Raw genomic sequence first — 19,535 nt, 5'->3', positions numbered from 1 at the left:
ACTAATTTACAAACTGAAAGCTGTGATTTGCAAAAAATAGAGCTCTAATTTTGTGTACTTGTCTTCTCTGAAGATTTTGCCAGCAGTGAACGTACTGCATCTACTCTTAGCTGTTGGATGCAAGATGAATGTTTTCATAGTACCAGTAGAAAGTCTGAAGAGGTATTGGCCACAGAATGGAGATGGTGCTCATCTCTGTGATGGTGCTAGGTATTCATGCATAACAATAGTTGACTCTTGGATGACTGATTAGAGGCTGTCTCAGGGTGCTAACTTGTCACAGTTGCAGTAGTGTGCAACTGTGAACTTAGGACATGGTAGCTACTTAAAAAAATAAATTTTAGTGGATTTTCAAATCATATCACTTAGATTGAATTACAGTTTCAAGATGTTAGGCAAATAATGACATTAACTAGCTTCACAAAAATATTCTATAGGTAGACTTTATAATATATGACAAGTACTAAATGCAAAACCCAATTGTCCTCAGATTTTATTCATGTATAACTTCTATACAGCAGGGATAAGTCTAGTGTCAAGCAGTGGCAGGCTTTCTGGATCCACTTCTAGATGTGCGTATCTGAAATTCCCTAGCAACTTGCCTGCTTGACCTCAGAGTTTCATGGACCTTCTGTATTTAACTCCTACTCATTCATATGAGTATTGAGTCTAAGCATGTAAGTATCTAAACTGAGCTAAGGTGCAAAGGTGCTTAAGCTCCAGGTTGCCCAGTTTTGCTAGGTAAATTCTGAAGTTGTGAACAAAGGTTTATGTCCCTGAGTTTACTAAGAAACACAACAGTTAAGAACCTAATGGCCAAAACTATTGCTCAGCATCTAGGAGACTTAGATTCACTTCCTTTCTCACCCTGACAAGATTCACACCTATAGTTCCCAGCATCTAAGATGAAGACCCAAACACTAAGCTGTAAGAAACTCCAAGTGAAGACATCCGTTGTTTTTTTTCCCCCCATTAAAACTTTTAAACCTTTGTAGCCAAGTATGTTAGGATAGGAGATCAGAAAGGTAAGAAGATGTATCATTGTCGTAGCCTCATCGTTAGAATACTTAGTATTGAGAATGCTGACTTAAAATTCTGACATAATATCAAATATTGTTTGGTTTTGTTTTTTTTTTTTTTTAATTTTTATTTTGCACTAAGCACTTGTTTTCATTATTTTAAATGCGATTTCTAGTCCTTGGACCAGGTCTCTAGCTGCGGGTGGCCGGTCTGTCTGATAAGCATTAAGCTCATGCTTCCCAGGAGAACTCCTGAGGCTACTCGGGAAATTTCAACCTTTTGGATCCAAAGTAGATGAAGGCATCCAATGTGCTACTTACCTGAGATCCAAAGAATTTATCTCAACCCCTGCACCTTGTTTCCTGCTGACTAGCTGCATGTACCAGCTGCCTCATTGAGGCTGTCCTGCAGACGACTGCTCTGTGCATTGACTGGGTGGAGTGCAAGGCATTTATCAGGAGTTCTGCACTGACTTGCACCAGTTTTTAAAGCAGCATGATATCCGAGTTAGGCCTTGATGAGGAGAAGTCTGGGTTTTGCCAATGAAGAATTTATCAACTTTGTATCTACTGAGCAGTTTGATGTCAATGGGGCAACGCCTGGAATGCTGTGGATAAAAAGAGAAAAAAAACCCCAAAAAACCCCAAGAGATTAACTGCTTCTCTAGTGAGTGCCTCCACCCTGATCATTGAATTACGTAGGGATTCTGCAGAAGAAATAATACGACATCAGGTGTTTAGAAAGCAGGTCATAAAATACATGAGCCAAGAGTCAAATCAGAGTAGCAGTTGTGACTCTGCTTCTGGCATTTCCTAATTTAGAGTGTCTGGCTTTGTAACCTTAACACTTTTTATTTTTTTAACACAACCATTTTAATGTCGCTTTTGTTTTAATTCATATTACAAGTATTGAAAATAGAAAGCATTTTATCTGATTTACTGGGTATAACACACAGAAATTCTAATTTGTAAGTCAAACAAAGTGCACCAAGTAAATCTTTGCTTTATGGAGTGATTTTTTTTTTGTTTGTTTGTTTCAATTAGTGTTTTTGTGTTGACCCCTAATCTTCTGTTTGGCTTGTTTCCTTAACCTTTAACATTATTTTAACACCAGGAAAGAAAAAACAGAAAGAGTACAAACTGTACTTACATAAAATAAAGGGGCCAATTAAGCATGTAGCTAACAAAAAAACTTCTCAGTATTTTTTACTAAAACTCTTTGTTTTAAGTACATCATAGCCTTTGTATGGGCTTCATTTTTGTTTGTGGCCAGTCTTAAGAGCACTGAGCTCTTACAACTCAAAGTACTAAAATATTCTGGAAGAAATTGCCTTGCTGTGGCCTTGTCAGTGTTTGTTTAATTCCAAATTTGTGTTCTTCTGAATAATGCAGGTTGCATCTCAGTTTATGTATTTACTTTCACCTGGTTCATTTCTACTTGTCCCTTGAATAGTGACACGTTTTGCAGTACCTTCATGCAAGAGAGGTGTTTTTAAACTGTCTTTTATCAAGGACATGATAATCCAGATATCTCTTTTGAACAGACTAATAGTAATGTAAGTGTGTATGCAATTATAAAGCCATTTGCCAAATGCTGTGGCACTCTGCCGATTTGGGGAGGGAGAATAACTTTTGACTTATGTTTTGTTGTAGAACCTTATTATTTTAAGTTACAGGTGTGTCTTGAATTCTGATGTGTTTCAGTAGTCACTTCACCACTCTTTTTGTTGTTGTTAGGAGCTGAAACTACCATTTACTTTTTTAAGTGGGCATATTCATGAACTTCGGATTCATGTGCCATGGACAAAATTGGGATCAGAACCGGTTGTCATCACTATCAATACGATGGAATGCATCTTGAAATTAAAGGATGGAGCTCAGGTAAGAAATACGATGAATGCTTTTCTAACATTGAGAGGCTGATGAAAATAATAGCTTCTATAGGTCACTTTCTTTTAAGCCATCCGAAGAATCAGGTATGTGAAGCTGCAATCCCTGTTATTTTCTGAAAGGCTAATATTGTTATTCCCATAATGGCTAGTATCTTCCTTTATGTAAATTTTAAATTCTTTATTGGCTGTAGTGGTGGTCTTGTGGATGTAAAAGTGTGTTAATAGTGTTCTGCCAGAATTTTCCTATGACTAGACAACAATTGGATTTCAAGAGCAATATAGCATCCTAGGTGCTTCCAGCTTCTGCCTACCAAGAAGCAGTGCTGGTTGCTTGAGACAGATGTGTGTGGCACCACTGGGTTTTTGGCATTTTTCAAAAGATGTGGTGTTACTACTGAAGGAGTGTTTTAAAGATCCTGGAGTATAATTCTCTTTTCCCTTTAGAAGTTATAGTACTTGCTTTGAGTGTACTTGGAAGACTTATTACATGTAAGGGTCTCAAAGGGCTTTTTGTTTAGTTGCTTGCAATAATTTGTTCGTTACACCATTTCACAGGCTCAGGAAAGATTTCATTCTGACACAATGAAGCTGAAATACGCAGTGGCTCGATTTTGTTATATGTCTGACTTAGTTAACAAAAAGTATTTGGGTATGTTAATGTTGAACTTGGGTTTTTTTAGTCAGTGTGATGCTTTAACTCTAGAGAGGGTTTGTGTTGGGTTTTTTTTGGTTGTTTTTTTTTTTTTTTGTAAAGTTTTGTTCCCATTTCAATTTCAACATAGTCCTCCAGTTATATTAAGGATCATGCAAAAGAAAATTCCAATTTGTTCAAAGCTCTCAAGTGTTTGGTAGGATGCTTGATTAGCTGTTAACATTTAACATCAGTAATTAGATATAAGCCAGCAAGAACACTGGAAAACACTTTTCCATTATGTTTGATATTTCTTGTAATATTCTTTACAGTCCTAGAGCTAAAAGCCTTTTGTTGCTGGAGTAGAAATCTCTAGTCCTGAGTATGCCACCCACAAAGCATATGCTTGCATTCTGTAGTTACACTTAATCTATGTGCATACGTGTATTTGCATATACACACGTTTATGCACACCAACAGCCAAATGCTAAGTACTTTTCCAACGTTAAGGTAAGATTCTGAGGCTACATGTTCCATGAGAGATGTGTTTGAGAAGCAGCAAATTACAACTAATTATAGAAGTTGCAGAAAAAAATTTGTAGCCCATGATTTTGTGCAACCCAGAACTAATATTTGATATTGGACCATGCAGATGGCTACTGCTGGAATGATCAGATTTCCTGCTTGTATGGTGTTTGAAACTTAAATTTTGTGGTGCATACAGCAAAAGGTCAAGTGTCACGAATGTAAAGCACTCTCAAAACAAGTATTTGTTACAGATGTTTAAGATTCAGAGGCAAGAAAGGATTTTTGAAAATTGCAGCTGACGTTTGAACAAATTATTCAGTGGTATGTACACTCAGGAGGGTAAAATTTGGGTCTGTGCCATAGAAGGATTATCTTTGATTAACAAGAATGTAAATGAAAACACTTTTATGCTGTTTTCTGAGGCTATGGTTTAAAAAGTTGACAGCTTGAATTTTATTTCTTAAATTGAAATTTGAAAGTTTTTCTTTTTTTTATAAAAAGAAAATGTTTTGACAAATTCTTGTGTTCTAACTTCCAGAGTGACAATGTGCTTGGCTAAAATCAATTATCATAAAAATCTTTGTAATTAGTGAATAAAAAAACCTGAATGAAATAGAATATTTCTGTGGAAAATGGTAGTAAAATGACCTTTCAGTGAATTTAGCTCCAACTGGAACTGTTCTGCCAAGAACTTCATATCATCACAAAGAGCGTATTGGCAAGAAAGTTTAGTTTAGTTCCCCCAAATTTATTGGCTTGATCCTGCATTTCCTTCCCCAGGTGAAACCTCTAATGAGCATGTGCATAACTTCACCTGAGCAAAAAATAAAGCTTCTGACCTGAACTTAGTGTGATATGTATCTTTGGAAAGGGGCTATTTCAAAGAATGCTTATTTTGAAGATGTATGGGGATTAAAACACACATCATTGTTTGTTTGAAGCTGTTGTCCAGTGGACCCTACAGATTTTTTCATGAGCAAAAATGGTATCTCCCTTTGTATGTTTTTGAGTGCTAGCCCCTTGGAAGTGCTTTTGTATGTCTGTGCTTTACTCTCACTGGTGCTGTGTTGTTGTTAGTTCAGTTTCAGTGATAGCTTGGTGGTTTTTTTTGTTGTTTATGGTATTGCAGGATATCCTCCTCAGCTGAGATAAAAGTTTGGAGTAGACAGTTATGGCTCAACTTCTAGTTTTATGCTAATATTCTTTTCTAAGCAGAAATGTTGTGTAAGTGGTAAGTTCACCTAGTAATATACAAAATCCACAGTGTAGAATTAGTGGTATTTTTTAGTGAATTTTGAAGTTTGGACATTTTGAAGGTCATTGCTTTTCCCTTCTTTCTGTGCTTTTCTTCCTTCCTTTCCTTCTCTACAGGTGATACTACCACTTCCAAACCCAGAATGTTTAATAAATATGGCTACTTTATAAGAAAATGAAGCTTAAGTGCATCAGGAACAGAACTTTGCAGTGATGAAAGTGGTGTTCTATTGAACATGCTTTATATGTGCTCTTTTGGTTATGATTTTGATTAATGCTAGTAACTGAAGTAGAAATTTGGTGTGAGGCTTTTTGCATTGCTGTTTGTTTCCTGTCAGCTTAATGCAACTGTGCCTGTTTCTTTACTCCTTTACTCCTGAACTGCAGCACTGAGTTTTAAGCACGACCATTTATAATGTTATCAAATTAATGAAATATGTTGGTAAGTATGATTTGAAATGTGTTTTTACACACTTAAATGTGGTTCTGAAGTTCGCTAGGCTTGTATTGTTAAGTTATGGTAATTGACTCCCATGAGACTGTTCTTCATGAATGTTATGTATTGTTTGAGAGCGTGGCTAAAGTTCCAGTATTACATTCTTCTCATTACTTATCTCTATATATTAAATCTCAGGACTTCTATCTAGAATTGAAATCCCCTTGCTAAACCTCTGTTGATGCTGTTTCTCCTCCTAGAGTTTTTCTCCTTTTTGTCCTGTTGGACCCTTCTTAACTTTTTTCTTTTCTACCCACACTTTTTTTTTTTTTAAGGCTATTTGAAATTCTTTGCTCATTTCTCTTCCCCCCTCTGTGCCACAATGCTTCTGTGCCCAAACCGGAGGCTTTAAATTCAGTCTGTGGAAATTGGGAAGGACAAGCCTATGTCTGTTTCCTTCACCTTCCTGACATAACTAACCACAAGACTAATGTTCTTTATGTTCAACCTTGAATTCTGTCGTTTTTATTCTTGGAACTGACGCAAATGAGGAGATTCAAGGAGAAATGTATTATCTCTATTACTGATTCACTTCTGAGTCCTTGCCTTTAATCAGGACATGGTGCATCAGGAATATGCTGATGTATATGAACATGAAAAGTCTCTCTACTCCAAGGATAACTAATTATGGAATCAGGGAAGACTGTTAGATACAAGCACTTACAGGGGCACAGGGAAACCAAGTAGTTTTTTGGATCAGCATACAGACAATTAAGCACTGTTCCTTTTATGAGGCATGACAAAGAAGTTTTTGAAGGAATATAATAACTTTGTGGAAGCAGTGGAGAACAGCCCACAAGCATGACTGTCAGAATAGCAGACACATGCTCTTATCTGACAATCAGTAGATGCTGTCATCAAAGAATGCTGAAAGCAGAAATTGATCTTGACTGGGAAATGATTGAGATGGTAGATAGGGTGTGCAGAAAGGTTATGAAGGACTTTGAAAGTGAAGACAGAAGGCTTGTGTTTGAGGGTATAGTTATATAAAGTGTTTGCTTAGGTGGTAAAGCTAGCTTAGGCGGTAAAGCTAGCTCCAGGTCTGAAGCAGTGCTTTGCTGTTTTTCTCCTTCTCACCTGGGTTGTAGTAGTTCAATTGGATGTGGCTGTATGGACAAGTGGTGTGGCTTTTTCTGTTTGAGTGTATACGTATGCTGTTCAGTGACAGCAAAAATACGGTAAGACTTGAAGTCAGAGGATTAACAAACAGTCTTTAGTGGCCCACCTTTCTGCTTTTCATTTGCTCGTGTAGGAGCTCAGGGTCTTTATTTTTGACATACTTTCATTTTGTACTTACTCATTTTCATAGTGGTGTCCTTAGTTCAGTAAATCTGATACTGAGTTTTAACACTTGTATGCAAAGTTTAAGGTGAATATTCTATGGAGAGCTGTCCTAAAGGAAGCAAATTATGTTGTCAGCTAGTGTTGAATCATAACCTCAGGTTAATGATGAATACGAAATTTGTCATTAAGCAGCCAGTTCATGCTGCTTTTATTTGTGTTTTAATAGCTTGATATAATAAAGGGGATTTTATTTGTTTTTGTGTGTGTGTGTGTGCATACAAGTAAGTATATATAAGTAACAGAACAGTTTTCCATATTACTTTTAATTAAAACGAATTCCTATGTGTACATAGGACTTTAAGTAGAGTTTAATCTTCTCCAAAGGTTCAGGAAGGTTTGGCAGGGCTTTTGGTTGAGTTTTATGCCATTTTCTGTCAAGAACTCTTTCTGAAGAGTTCTTATGTTTTCTATGAATTGTTTGATGTGAAAAGAAATATTTTAGGTAGGAGATTCTTTTTCAAGGATACTGTCTTTCTAAGGGAGAAATACTATGTCCCACAAATCTCTTGCAAAAACATTTACAAGCTTACGCTTTCAACAGAGGAAGCAGTAGCGTAAAGGCAGGCTGCAACAGCTGCTAGAAAAGGCCTTGCAGCATTTGGTTTCAGACGCTTGTCATCTTTGTATTTCCAGTGTTTCAAATGAGTGACTGAAGAGGAGACACTGAACTGCTTTGCTTAAAGCTGGATTAATGCTCATACGTTCTAGTTGGGCAAGCAAGAGTGACCATGTAATTTACCTACTTTTTTCTACTAGGCACTTTCATATGAAAAGTCTTTAAAAGCAAGGTATCTGACACTTTTGATTGCAGTAATTCTGCTTGCAAAAGAAGAAATTGCCTTTGCTGTGGATTTGTTCAAAGATGCCTGCGGGAACGTTTCTTAATACTGTAGCTGTAGAAGTCCTTCCACTGCCATGCTGTTGCCTCAGCCTGAATAGCTGGCTTGCTTACCTAAGTGCCTGTTACCATGCTAGTCATTTTGGACAGTTTTCATGTGAATTTGCCAGCATATTTCTTTTTGAAGCCCTTTTAGGACTAAGTAATGGTGATTTCAAATGTCTGAAACTGATTACTATGAAAGGTGTGAGTGGTCTGACTTGATTTCTTCCGTGCTCGTGCCTGGCCCTAAGGAGAGCTTCCAGTGTTGGTGTGGTGCCTACAGGCAAAGATAGAGGGGCGATCCTGACCTAATCCTAGTGCTTAGTCTGGGTGAGTGAGCTTCGCTTCTAGGTGTTTCTTCTAAAGAACAGGACGTCGGGTAGTAAGCACTCTTGCTGTCTGTGCCGTGCAATACAGGGTGACATCTGCATCAGCAGCGCTGTACCTAGCTCCTGAGAACACTCATAGGGACAGGGCATGATAAATTATCTCAGTATCTTGAGAATACATGTGACTGTTGTGAGAAGGATCTGACTAGGAGGATGCTTTTCTGAGCAGCCGAACAGTGGATGACAGAGCAAGACAAGGAATGTATGAGTGCCCACTGCAACAGAACTCTCTGGTTGTTATAACATTTTACCAGTTTTTTATTGTGACAGTACACATGTGCATGAAAGATGTAAACAAGGTATGTTTTCCCTTCTTTCTGCCAGCCTGTCTTCTAAACACTGTTCAACTGGCTGAAAATTAAATGCTTATTAGAAGGATTTAAAACTTGATAGTTTCATTCCATGAAATATTTAGTCCTGCAAATGTCAACGTATACATGTTTAAAAAGAGAAGCCAAGAACGCTGTGTCAGGCATGTTTACTGTGGTAGCAGATTCAGGAACAGAAAAGCAGTCAGAAATGTATTTGGGGCTGTATTCTTACTAAGGAGCTCAGATTTTGAATGCAGTTTATTTCAAGAGGAGTGCTGTCAAAATCAGCCTTGTCATTATTAAAAAATGTATTGAGATTGTATAACACCAATGATTTTCAATAGGTTTTTTTGTGTTCAAATGGATGCACTTTGTGAACTATAAGTGTAATAAAGAGAACACAAGGCAAGGGTATGGCTCGGTGTTGGTGTAGGTGTTGCAAGGTAAGGAAGCTGCCAGGAGCTGTGTATGTAGTTACAGTTTTCCCTTCAGTGCCTGTAGCAGCTGGAGCAATAGTACCTGGTAAGTAAATGTTTCCTTTCCTCAGCTTGCCTGTTGTCTTCTGAACAAGACCTTCTCTGTGTACCTCTTGGTGATGTAGTTCAGATCACGTTTGTGCTTTTGAAGAAATCTCCTGGTTGTCCGGACTTACTGTGCTTTGACCTCCATCATGGGGTGGTCTCGGAACTAATGAGCTGGATCGCTTTTGGATGAAACTAAAGGGAAAATGTACTCTAGGAGCATGGGAATGTGCTCCAGCTGCTAACTGAAATTAATGAGAACGGTTGTCTTGTGTGAGCTGTTAATAGAATCAATACTCTGTGATCACCAGCCGTGGTGTGGTCTCGGATTAGGAGCACCATGAATCCCACTAGACAAGTTGATGTTTTTTCAGAAGTTATTCGGGCTGTCCAGGTTCAGAAAGTCCATGTCTAACCCACATTTAATGCCTACTTCTCTGCTTTTCATAGTTAGTGTGTCTGTGACAGTAGTCATCTCACAAAACATCTAATTATGGACATGGTGCAAGCACCACTTTTTTTTTATTTTCCCCTCCTTTGTGAAAGCACATCCCTCTAGTGTTTTCTGAGACTGCACTAAATTTGTATGTTATTCTTATTCAAGGGTTCGGGAAAAAGTTTACATGGTAAGAAAGCAGAATCTAAGCTTCCAGAAGGATAGATTTTTTTTTTTTTATCCATCAGCTGGTAGCTGTAAAGCTAATTTGACATGGACATATTATCTTATAGCTGCTATACTGGTGGAGGACTGCTGTTTAAAAACAACTTTCTTCCAGAAGTAATAATGCCTGTCAACTGTTGAGGTTTTGTTGAGGTTCAAGCCGTCAGGTTCCCTAGCCTCCTTGTCATGATTTGTGGTACTTTATATCTTTTAGTGTATTCATACAGTCAGTTTGTCTTAGGTGTGTGGACTAGGCTTCTTGTGATCTATTCTAAATTGCTTTTTTGCATTTCCAAAATTTAAATATTTAGAATTAAAGATTATTTGTTTTTTTATTATTGTTTCACTATATTGGCTTAGACTGGCTCATTGCCCTTTTAAAATGTCTGTTGTGTGTTTGGGAACATGGCCTTGCCAAAGAGGAAATAACACTTTAAGTGTTAAACAACTCATTGCCCTCCAAAAAAACCGTTTAATTGTCCTATAAGTTCAAGAAGGACAGACATATATTTACTTATGTATAAGCACGGGTTATATACATTAATGTTTTAATTCTTTATACGTATAAGTGCACATGAACTTCATTTTAACTCCCAAATCAAGGTCCCAGGTTTGGAGGCTGAGCTTTTTTTTTTCCAATGCTTGTGCAGCGTTAGCTCTATACTTCATTTAATATATGATTTTTGTATAGGCTGTTAAACAACCCTGCAGCTGCAGAGACTGTTAGTTTAGTGCAAGGAACGCACTTGGAGCATGCCTTTTTAAGTTATTTGGTCTTATGCAGAACATCAGTTGGAGATCTGTCTTTCTCAAGTAGCAAGAGGAAAGGATAACGCAGGTAGGAGTAGTACATGGAGGAAGGCTGGGGCAGCCAAGTGGGCAAATAGGTTAGGTGAGAAGAGATTAAAGCCACCTGGTGGATGTGGAGGAGAGAGGTATGTGTTTGGGGTAGTAGGCAGTGGTCCTTTAAGCTTTCATAGCTTTACAGTTAACTCTAAATACATTGTTTAGTCAGATGAGGGTAGCACACTTACGTGAAGAATTTGTTTGCCTTTGAACACCTGACTAGCTGAGAAATCTCTCATTTCTTTTGGTGGAATGCTGTCAGGATGCTGCATTTTGGAAAGATATAATCCTAATTTTGGACGTGTTGGAGTAGTTTTCCACATGTATGAATCTTTTGGGGAATCCTGCATAGCACTGAATTTCTTGAATCTGTTGTAATATTTCAGTCTTAGTAGTTGAATACATTATCATGTTCTCTTATGCTTTGAAAAGTCTTCTTTTTTTTTTTTTTTTCTTCAGAGTAGATTACTAGAACACAGTTATTTCATGGGTTTGTTCCAAAATAGATGTGTATATGGGGCTTGCTGTTATCTGGATCAACTTGTATTTCAGCAGAAATCAGTGCTTTATGCAACGTGTTTCTGATTTGTGCTTTTTTTTTTTAAAGCGTTTGGCTTTTGGGAAGATACCTTTTAAATGAATCATTTTTTTTTTTTTTACTTTCCGTTCTTCATTTTTGTTTATTGCCTTATTTTTTCTTACCCTGTTTTTTTTTTTTAATTTCTAAGTGTTTTTTTTTTTTTAAAAAAAAAATTGATTTCTGCTGAAATACAAGTTGATCCAGATAACAGCAAGCCCCATATACACATCTATTTTGGAACAAACCCATGAAATAACTGTGTTCTAGTAATCTACTCTGAAGAAAAAAAAAAACACACTGAAAATTTGGGCAGTAACTTCCTAATTAGCTTCCTTCTTTCTATTCAGAGCTCCAGTTTAGCTATAATTGTGCTTTGATATTTGGCTGCAGAAGTTGATTCCTCTGCTTTTTGTAACCTCTTCACCCTTCCGTGCTAGGTCCCTTCCTCTGTCAGTGTTCCCAAGTTCTGTAAAATAGGATTTTGACAAAAAGTAACAAAATAATATCTCAGCAGCTCCTCTCAGGCTTGTGAGTATTTTGCCTTGATTATTGTCATCTTTCCTTCGGTTTACTTGGCTGATGGAGCTCACTCAGTGCCTTCCGTCTTGCTTCCAGCTTTAGCCTACTTCTTCCCATGTACTGGCGTTCATCTTAAAGTGAGGCAAATTGGACAATTCACTAATCTCACAAAAAACAGAACCAGCCCCCAAAAGGCAATGAGGTTGCTTGATTTCTTTGTTTGTTCTGCGTTAGTGTGTTGAATTAGTTTGCTGGGTGATCAGGTGAGGGCCAAAGATGGCATACAGAGAAGACTCCACGTGTAGGAAAGGCTCAGCTCTGCTTAGCTGTGTTGTCTAAATGTGTCCTTGACTGATCAGTCTCGTCCCACTAGATGATATATTGAGTGGTTATCAGCTGACCTGCTGGACTGACCTTTCCAAATGATAGCCAATGCTTCCCCCCCCCCCCCCCCCCCCAAGAGTAATTTCCTGGAAATAGAGAATATTCAAGATCTGGTGCTTGTCTATTGTAATGCCATGTCAATGCACTTCGCAATTTCAACTGAACATACAGAGTGAAGAAGCAGACCAGGTCCATTTTCAAAACTGAGTTGGTTGAGAAATAACACGGTGAGAATTCAGAATCTCAAGATGTAGCATTAAATCAACAAATGTTCATATAATGTTTCCCAATACTATCATCGTTGATGGAAAAATAATTATTTTCATGTGCTGAAAATGGAAGTCTTATGAGCTTGTTGTACATGGGCTACCATTCCTGAAAACAAGAGCCACATACCAATCTGTGAGACTTTCCTTGGAACTGGAATGTATTAGGAGTAGAGATTTGTTGGTGCAGAAGCTGCAAACCGTGCTGGGAGTATGTCCTGGCTGAAGCGTTTCACCATTTCTGAGTTGTGGAAACTCGCATATTATTGGGAATATTTTATTGTTATCAAATAGGGTACAAGTAACAGTAATTTTAACCCACTTCTCTCTGTGTTTCTCCCTCATTACTCTTTTTTTATTTTTGCTTCCATAACATTCTTTGAAATTGATTCTAGTATTTGACTGTAACTTGCCACTGGCAAGTTATGTTCTAGTTAAAAAAAAAAAAAAATTAGAAATCAAATTAGGTACGCCAACAGCCAGTAAAACTGCTTGACCCCCAAATATGCACATTTCTCTTTAGTCATGCACATGAAAACTTATAAACCTATGCCAAATGTCAGCGTTAACAAAATCTGCATTATTTATTTTAACCAAAAGCAGGTGCTTCTCTTTTCTGCATGGGTAATCACATTTCTATGCTCATCTCTGTGTGAGTTCTGTTGTGCAATACAATTTCACTTTACTGAGCTGCCTCTTATTCTTTGGCACTGAACATCCATACATATCCTACTTTTGTTGTTATTCCCACTTTGCCTGTGAAGTAGTTAAAAAGTTGACAGTTCAGTAGTGTTGCCCATGTGGAGGGGAAGAGTTTTTGTCTCGGAGGAAGCTGATGTTGCTTCTTTTACTAATTTAAAACTGTAGTTCCATTATTTCCTAGTTTGTTGCTTTAGATTCCCTTGCTTGGGGGATCATAATGTTACTTAACAAGTGAGGAAGCAGCAGACCTACTTACCTGTTGTGTTGCATTGGTGTAGAAAGCTGGTTCTTTACACGTACGTTTATGTGTGTGTCTATATACACGTGTGTGTGTATATGTGTGTATCTATGAATATTAAAGATGGCTTCACATCTGACTTTTTCATTTCACTATTGCTTGATGATAAGGAGGGACAGGAAATATAAATAGCATATAGTACGTAAGTAAACAATTGCTTTACAAAGTCATAATTTCACTGTTATTCCACGTTTTAGTAAGGCAGTGATAGCAGTGAAGAGCTCTTTTCTGTTTGGTGGGCGGGCACTGTCACATATGCCTAGCTGAATGGTAGTCAATGTATATTTAACTTATTTCCTTTCTTCCCTCAAACAAACCAAACCATTTTTTTCTTCTGAGTTCTTTTATGGACCATCTTCACATGTTCTGTAATCACTAGAAAATTGCAGATCCCAGACTGAGTATTTACACTACATAGCACAGTTATATTCTAGAAAGTTTACATTAAGATTGTGAATGTTATAGTTCTTCATATTTATAGATCAAATCAGCTGAATTTGCTGTGTGCAGAGAGAAGGGGAAGAAGATATGCAAGGGATTTCTATGCTGCAAAATGAACTTGGAAACTGAATGTCAGGTTGAACTCTTGGCATAGTACCAGGTAGAAAGTGTACTGTTGAAATGTAAATAATAATTTTGTTCTGTGCCAGCTAGAATAGGTAGTATTCAGTACTTTTTTTTTTTTCTTGAAGTGTCTGTGCTGCTACGGAATTGAAGGGATTACATGTAGCAAACAAACATCTTAGTAAGGAAATGGATGGCATAGTAATTAAATATTAGAGCTAATGCAGCGGTGACCATTGTAACTTGCGTTTTAGGACTTTGGAGTACATTGTGGGTTTTGAAGTTGTGGTGGATTTCAATATGAATATACTAGAATTGCTTTTAGTGAAGCTTATTGTGGTATTTTTTTTAAAAAAAAGTCAACAGGTTAGTAAATAGAAAAAACTATTAATACCTCCCACTAATGCTAGTGATTTGCGTATTCTCAAATATTTCAGATGAGATTACCTGTGTTAAATTTAAACTATTTACTGTCTCTGGGATATGTATGAGTACAAAGGGGGTGTGTGCATATTTACACAAGTTTTCTGAAATGAACTTTGAGTGCTCATGTTGGAGAAAACTTCATCAAACTTCCTGGTACCTCCAAAAGGTGACAGGGCTGTTTGGTTGTTCAGGTCTTCGCGAAGTTCACTCCTGACATAGGTCCTCTTGAAGATAAACCTTTGGCTCTGTATCTCATGCTGTTAGTATCTTGCACTCCAAAGACTTTTAACCTCCAAAATAACACAGTGCTTTGGCAGGTCATGCATGGAGGTACAGTGGAGTTTAACAAACTATTGTATTTTGAATAAACTTAAGAAAACTAGTAATTGCACAACTTAGGAGTTGCTTCAGAGTGACTGTTTTGAATACAATGACACATGCTTCTGAGCTTATTAGTCTTTCTGTGATACTGCCTGTCACATACAGATATGTACAAATATATCACATCAAAATTAGCAGGGAAAATAGCACAACGTTTTGCCAGAAACTTGTGCATTAATGCATAATGATTTTGGAAATATAGAAGTATCCTGAGTGCCCGTGCTTAAAAACATAATACAAATGCTCTATCTGTAACTTTATGTATTGGGAGACTATCTATGGCGACAGCTAAGACAATGATACAAAAGTTCATCTATTTGAGGAACTGCACTGTGGGATAGTCCTGGGCAGGTAACTAGCCAAATTGGTCCGTGTTAGCCAGCCAGCAGACCTGTTCCTCCCTGCCACAGTCCCTTTGCTTCCTTATGGTGCAGAGTAGGGTGTTCAGAGAGTGGAAGCTGACTTGTACGTCACTGATGAAACTGAATTTCAAATTTAAGGCCAAGTTGCATTTGCGGTTATGCAGCTCGGGGTTCAAACCTGCACAGGCGGCTTTCAGAACAAGGTTGTCGCAGCATAACAGTCTTTACTGTTCATGGTGATGCACCAGCTAGAAAAGGTTGTTTGGTTTCTTTTTTGCTGTGGTTAATTTGATGAATTGGTAATTGGGAGTGATGTTATGGTATGTTTTCTTGAATTTTGGAAAGTAACCCATTTGCACAGGAACAGAGACAAACAGTGATTGCTGCAATGCTATTGCTACAGAATAGCATTTCGGAGCAGACCTTTCTTTTTTTCAAGTTTCTAAGAAAAAGCCCCAATATTAATCTTTAATACACTTGATTACTGAAAGTAGAAGCCAACAAAAGTATTTATTTATTTTAATTCTGCAGGTGGGCAAGTAGATCTAGGAGTTGAAACTCAGATACCACAACTTGACTGATTTATATTCTAGAAAACAGGTTTACTAATGCAAATACTAACATGTTAAAGTGGTGTATTTCTCTTTATAAAACACAGAGGAACTGTTCTGCTGTGTAGATACAGGTATATAGAGTAGAAAGATAAAGAGAAATACTTGTACCTTTACTGATTTTACTTAGCTTTTTTTTTTCTGACCCGCTTACAGCAAGGAAATACAATGCTAATAGTCAGTGTCTTTGTTCCAAGGTATAGGGTGAAAGGATTTATATATCATCTTTGGCATAATTCCTAGAAGTCTAGGGTCAGATTCTGATTCAGCTTTCCCTGGCGTAGGTCTGGAGTACCTCAATTGATTTACTTTGGAGTAATTCCAGATTTGTCCCAATCCAGCTGACATCAAATCAGGACCCTACAATCCAGCTTTGTTTCATGTAGTCGGGTGAAGAGTTTGGATTGGTATGGTTTAATGGGGAATGAGGTGAGGTAATGCATTTAAAAATATTTCCTTGGAGAGGAAGTAGATTTTCCTCGTTTGTTGATAGATTAAAGCATAGTTAAATTTGTTGGAATGTATTTTAGCTCCTCATTATAGCAAAACCTACCATTTCAGAATGGGCATGATTACAGATTTTGTAGTGGAAAAACCCTGTAATTTATCCACCTTTGGTAAAAGCATTTTAAAATTCCAGAAGACAAAATACTCTTAATTCTTTCAAGTACAAAGTGTACTCTGAAATTATAGCTTGTTCTTTTTGGAAAGAGTGGTATTTTCTCTGAAAGGGTGTGATTCAATTATAATTTATTGGATGCAGTTAGTGAACTTAAGCAGAAAAATTCCCTTTATTCACCTATTGCAGGTATTGTAAGGTAAGTCACAAGCACTAAGAGTGGTTCCTGCTAAATAATTTTGATGCACAACTGATGTAGCTTGTGTTTTATTTTGAACACTTATGGGCAATAATAAACTCTATCCCAACGAGCTGCACTTTCCCAAAAGAATGGGGAAATGTTCAGGTTTAAATGTGCACTTTTTTTCAATGGAAAAATCACTCTCTTACCTTTTTACATGCCATGGAACCCCAGGGAAATGGTACTGTGCTGCTGGTGATATCCTGGACCATCTTCTTAGTTTAACTCCAACTCTTAAATAAACATGAACTTTAACTGTAAATATTTATTTCTTTGCCTCTGGAGAAAATAGAACAAGCTTGATCCCTCTATTGAGAAATACGAATTTCCCCCCCCCCCCCTTGCTTTGACATGTTTGTTTAGTGGTTCTGCCTCTGACTTGCTAAGAAACCATATCCTGAGGCCGTCACTGTGGCTTACTGAGGATCCTCACTTGGTGTCCTTTACCCAGGCACCCGTCAGCTTTGGACTGGCTGGAGTCTAGCAGGGCTATCTGTCAAAACGCAAAGGTCTAAAGAGCCCAGAGTGCTGTAAGGTGTTGCCCTTCATTTTCAATATAAGTCCTTATGCATTGCACCTAGTTGGAGGATGAATAACACAAAGCTGCTTTACCCTTTTTATTTTATATGCATGAATCATTCTTCTGGAAGATTTTGTCATATAAAGGGCTCTATTGATTGGAGTTATGTAATTTGCAAGTATTTTCAGTTAAAGCTGAAAATGTATATTGGTTTCATTGGATAGCGAGGCTTTTTTTTTTTCTTTTTTCCCCTGTTAGCCTGTCAGCATTAGTGTAGGACTCCCTGAAATGAGCTAACAGAGATTGCAGCAGCAGTAATGTGTAATTACTTAGAATTGGGCCCGAAGCTCATTAGTCCTGATATTTTAGAATTGCGTTGATAATTAGGGACTACTTTTCGAAGAACCATGGTGGTTTTCCATGCAGTTCTGTGAGCTGAGCGGTCTCCTGATCAATGCAATCAATGCTGCTCCACAGTCTACTGTGGGGAGCAGTTGTGTTCCAGTCCTTTGGATGGGTGGGCTGCTCTTAGGTGGCAGAAGATTGTCATATTTCATGGCTTCTAGGAGACTTTCTGTGGGTGAATATTGTGTTGTATATGTGTGTAGTTCTGCTGCCTTCTGGAAGCCTCTTCCTTCCTGCATCTCTACTGGATTCCAGGTGTTTAAGCTTTCTGCCCTGCATTTTTTCCCCAGCAGGGCCTGATGAAGACCTGAGAAAGAGGGCGGATAAGAGTGTGCTGCTGACTCCATGTAATTAATTCAGCCTGTTCCTGATGGTCCTCTTTCCCATGTGTTCCTCAGATGTGGACAGTGACAGGGTTGTGGGGTAAATGCGTTGTTGTGGCAGTGGGAAGTGGCCACCTTTCCTGGAAGCTCTTCAACTCTTTTCCCAGCGTGCGTTTAAATATGGGCTCATTATAGGATGAGGGAGAGGCTACAAGCCTCCTAGATAAAATGGTCGTGGGGAGCAGGCTGCCTGCTCCAGTGCAGTCATCTGGTATGCAGCTGAGGCTTTTAGGAGAGGAGCCCAAAGGGAACAAGCTACATGAATTGTCCTGCCATACCGCATATGGCCTGTGGGCTATAGGTTGTTCATCCCAGTTTTTTGCTTACAGTCATGAAGAACATCAAAATTTTGCAGTAAAATTTTAGAAAAACACTTAACAGCATGAGAAAAATCTGCTTAAGCCACAGTGAACTCTCTTAATTCTTTTTACCAGCTTTCCACACAGAGGGAGCATCTGGTGGACAGAATAGATCAGAGTCCTGAGTGCATATGCTAGTGGTTTCATTGTCATCAACAGACATTACATTTTTGTTGATTTATTTTGTGCAATGAATAAAACTTCATTTCCTGCTTTGTTAAGGATGTTCTACTTTGCTTGACTTGTACAAAAATGAACTATGGTTGTATCCATATAAAAGTTGAAAGCAATTGGGTGGCATGGAGTTAACGGTGGACATCTTTTTTTATCTACTTAGGCGTATACAACGGTTCTTTTCATCTGAAGTCCTCTAGTTGTTGATGATGCTAAATCTTCTGCAGTTAACTTTCCCTACTCAGGACTGTTATCTAAAGGTCAAGATACTCTCATCTTTTCTTTGTTCATTACATATCTAAGAGTATTCCACTCATAAATGTGGCTTATAAAACTGTAGTTTATTACCCATATACTGATTGTTTAAGCACTTCTGTCCTCAGAAAAGTAAACCCAAGTGAACTGTGCATATTATCGGTGTGTGTATAACTCAAAATTAACTTGAAAAAAGAACATGCAATAGCTGCTCAGTCATTTTACTTTGGAATTTGTGATGAAAATATTATTTCTGCAAAATGAGATTTTCTTTGTAGTGAAATTCCAATGTTGTTTTTAGCCTTTCTTTCTCTTTTGTCTTGGAAAAATAAATGAAACAAGATACTGAGTTTGGAAGAACACAGAGCAGTATTTTCCTGCTTGCCATAGCAGCACCTGCACATTTTTGCAACTATTCAGTATAGAGTTGTATCTAATTAAACTGCTGCTCTGTTGTGTGTGACTTTTAGCTTGGATGTCTGGTTCTCCATCCTAGAGTGTGTTTCTGGCTGTATTTCCTCAGAAGCATTGCTGTCATGTTTTTCACTGAAGTGCCTAATAAGGTACAGGAGTCCTGTGGCTACAGGGCACCACCAGGCATCACCTCCCTCTTGTGGAAGAGAGAACTGGAGACACCCAGAGCTAGTGTGTCTCAAGGCCACGTTTCACTTCAGGTGGATTTTTTTTGTGTGTGTGAAAACAGCAGAATATTTG

General features: G+C 37.9%; 1 protein-coding gene across 7 annotated transcripts in view; it reads left to right on the top strand.

Moving 5' to 3' along the window:
• Positions 1-19,535, top strand: part of VPS13B (vacuolar protein sorting 13 homolog B) — a 483,190-nt gene that overhangs the window by 6,034 nt on the left and 457,621 nt on the right. For all 7 annotated transcript variants that reach the window (XM_087749030.1, XM_087749012.1, XM_087749022.1 and 4 more), the window contains exon 3: positions 2,757-2,900. In XM_087749030.1, coding sequence (XP_087605156.1) covers positions 2,757-2,900 — 144 coding nt within the window. The remainder of the gene's footprint in view (positions 1-2,756; positions 2,901-19,535) is intronic.

The sequence above is a fragment of the Nipponia nippon genome, unplaced genomic scaffold (assembly GCF_047370975.1).
Source record: "Nipponia nippon isolate SJK-2023a ecotype South Korea unplaced genomic scaffold, ASM4737097v1 scaffold_1, whole genome shotgun sequence".
NCBI lineage: Eukaryota > Metazoa > Chordata > Aves > Pelecaniformes > Threskiornithidae > Nipponia > Nipponia nippon.
This window is presented reverse-complemented; position numbering and strand designations above follow the sequence as displayed.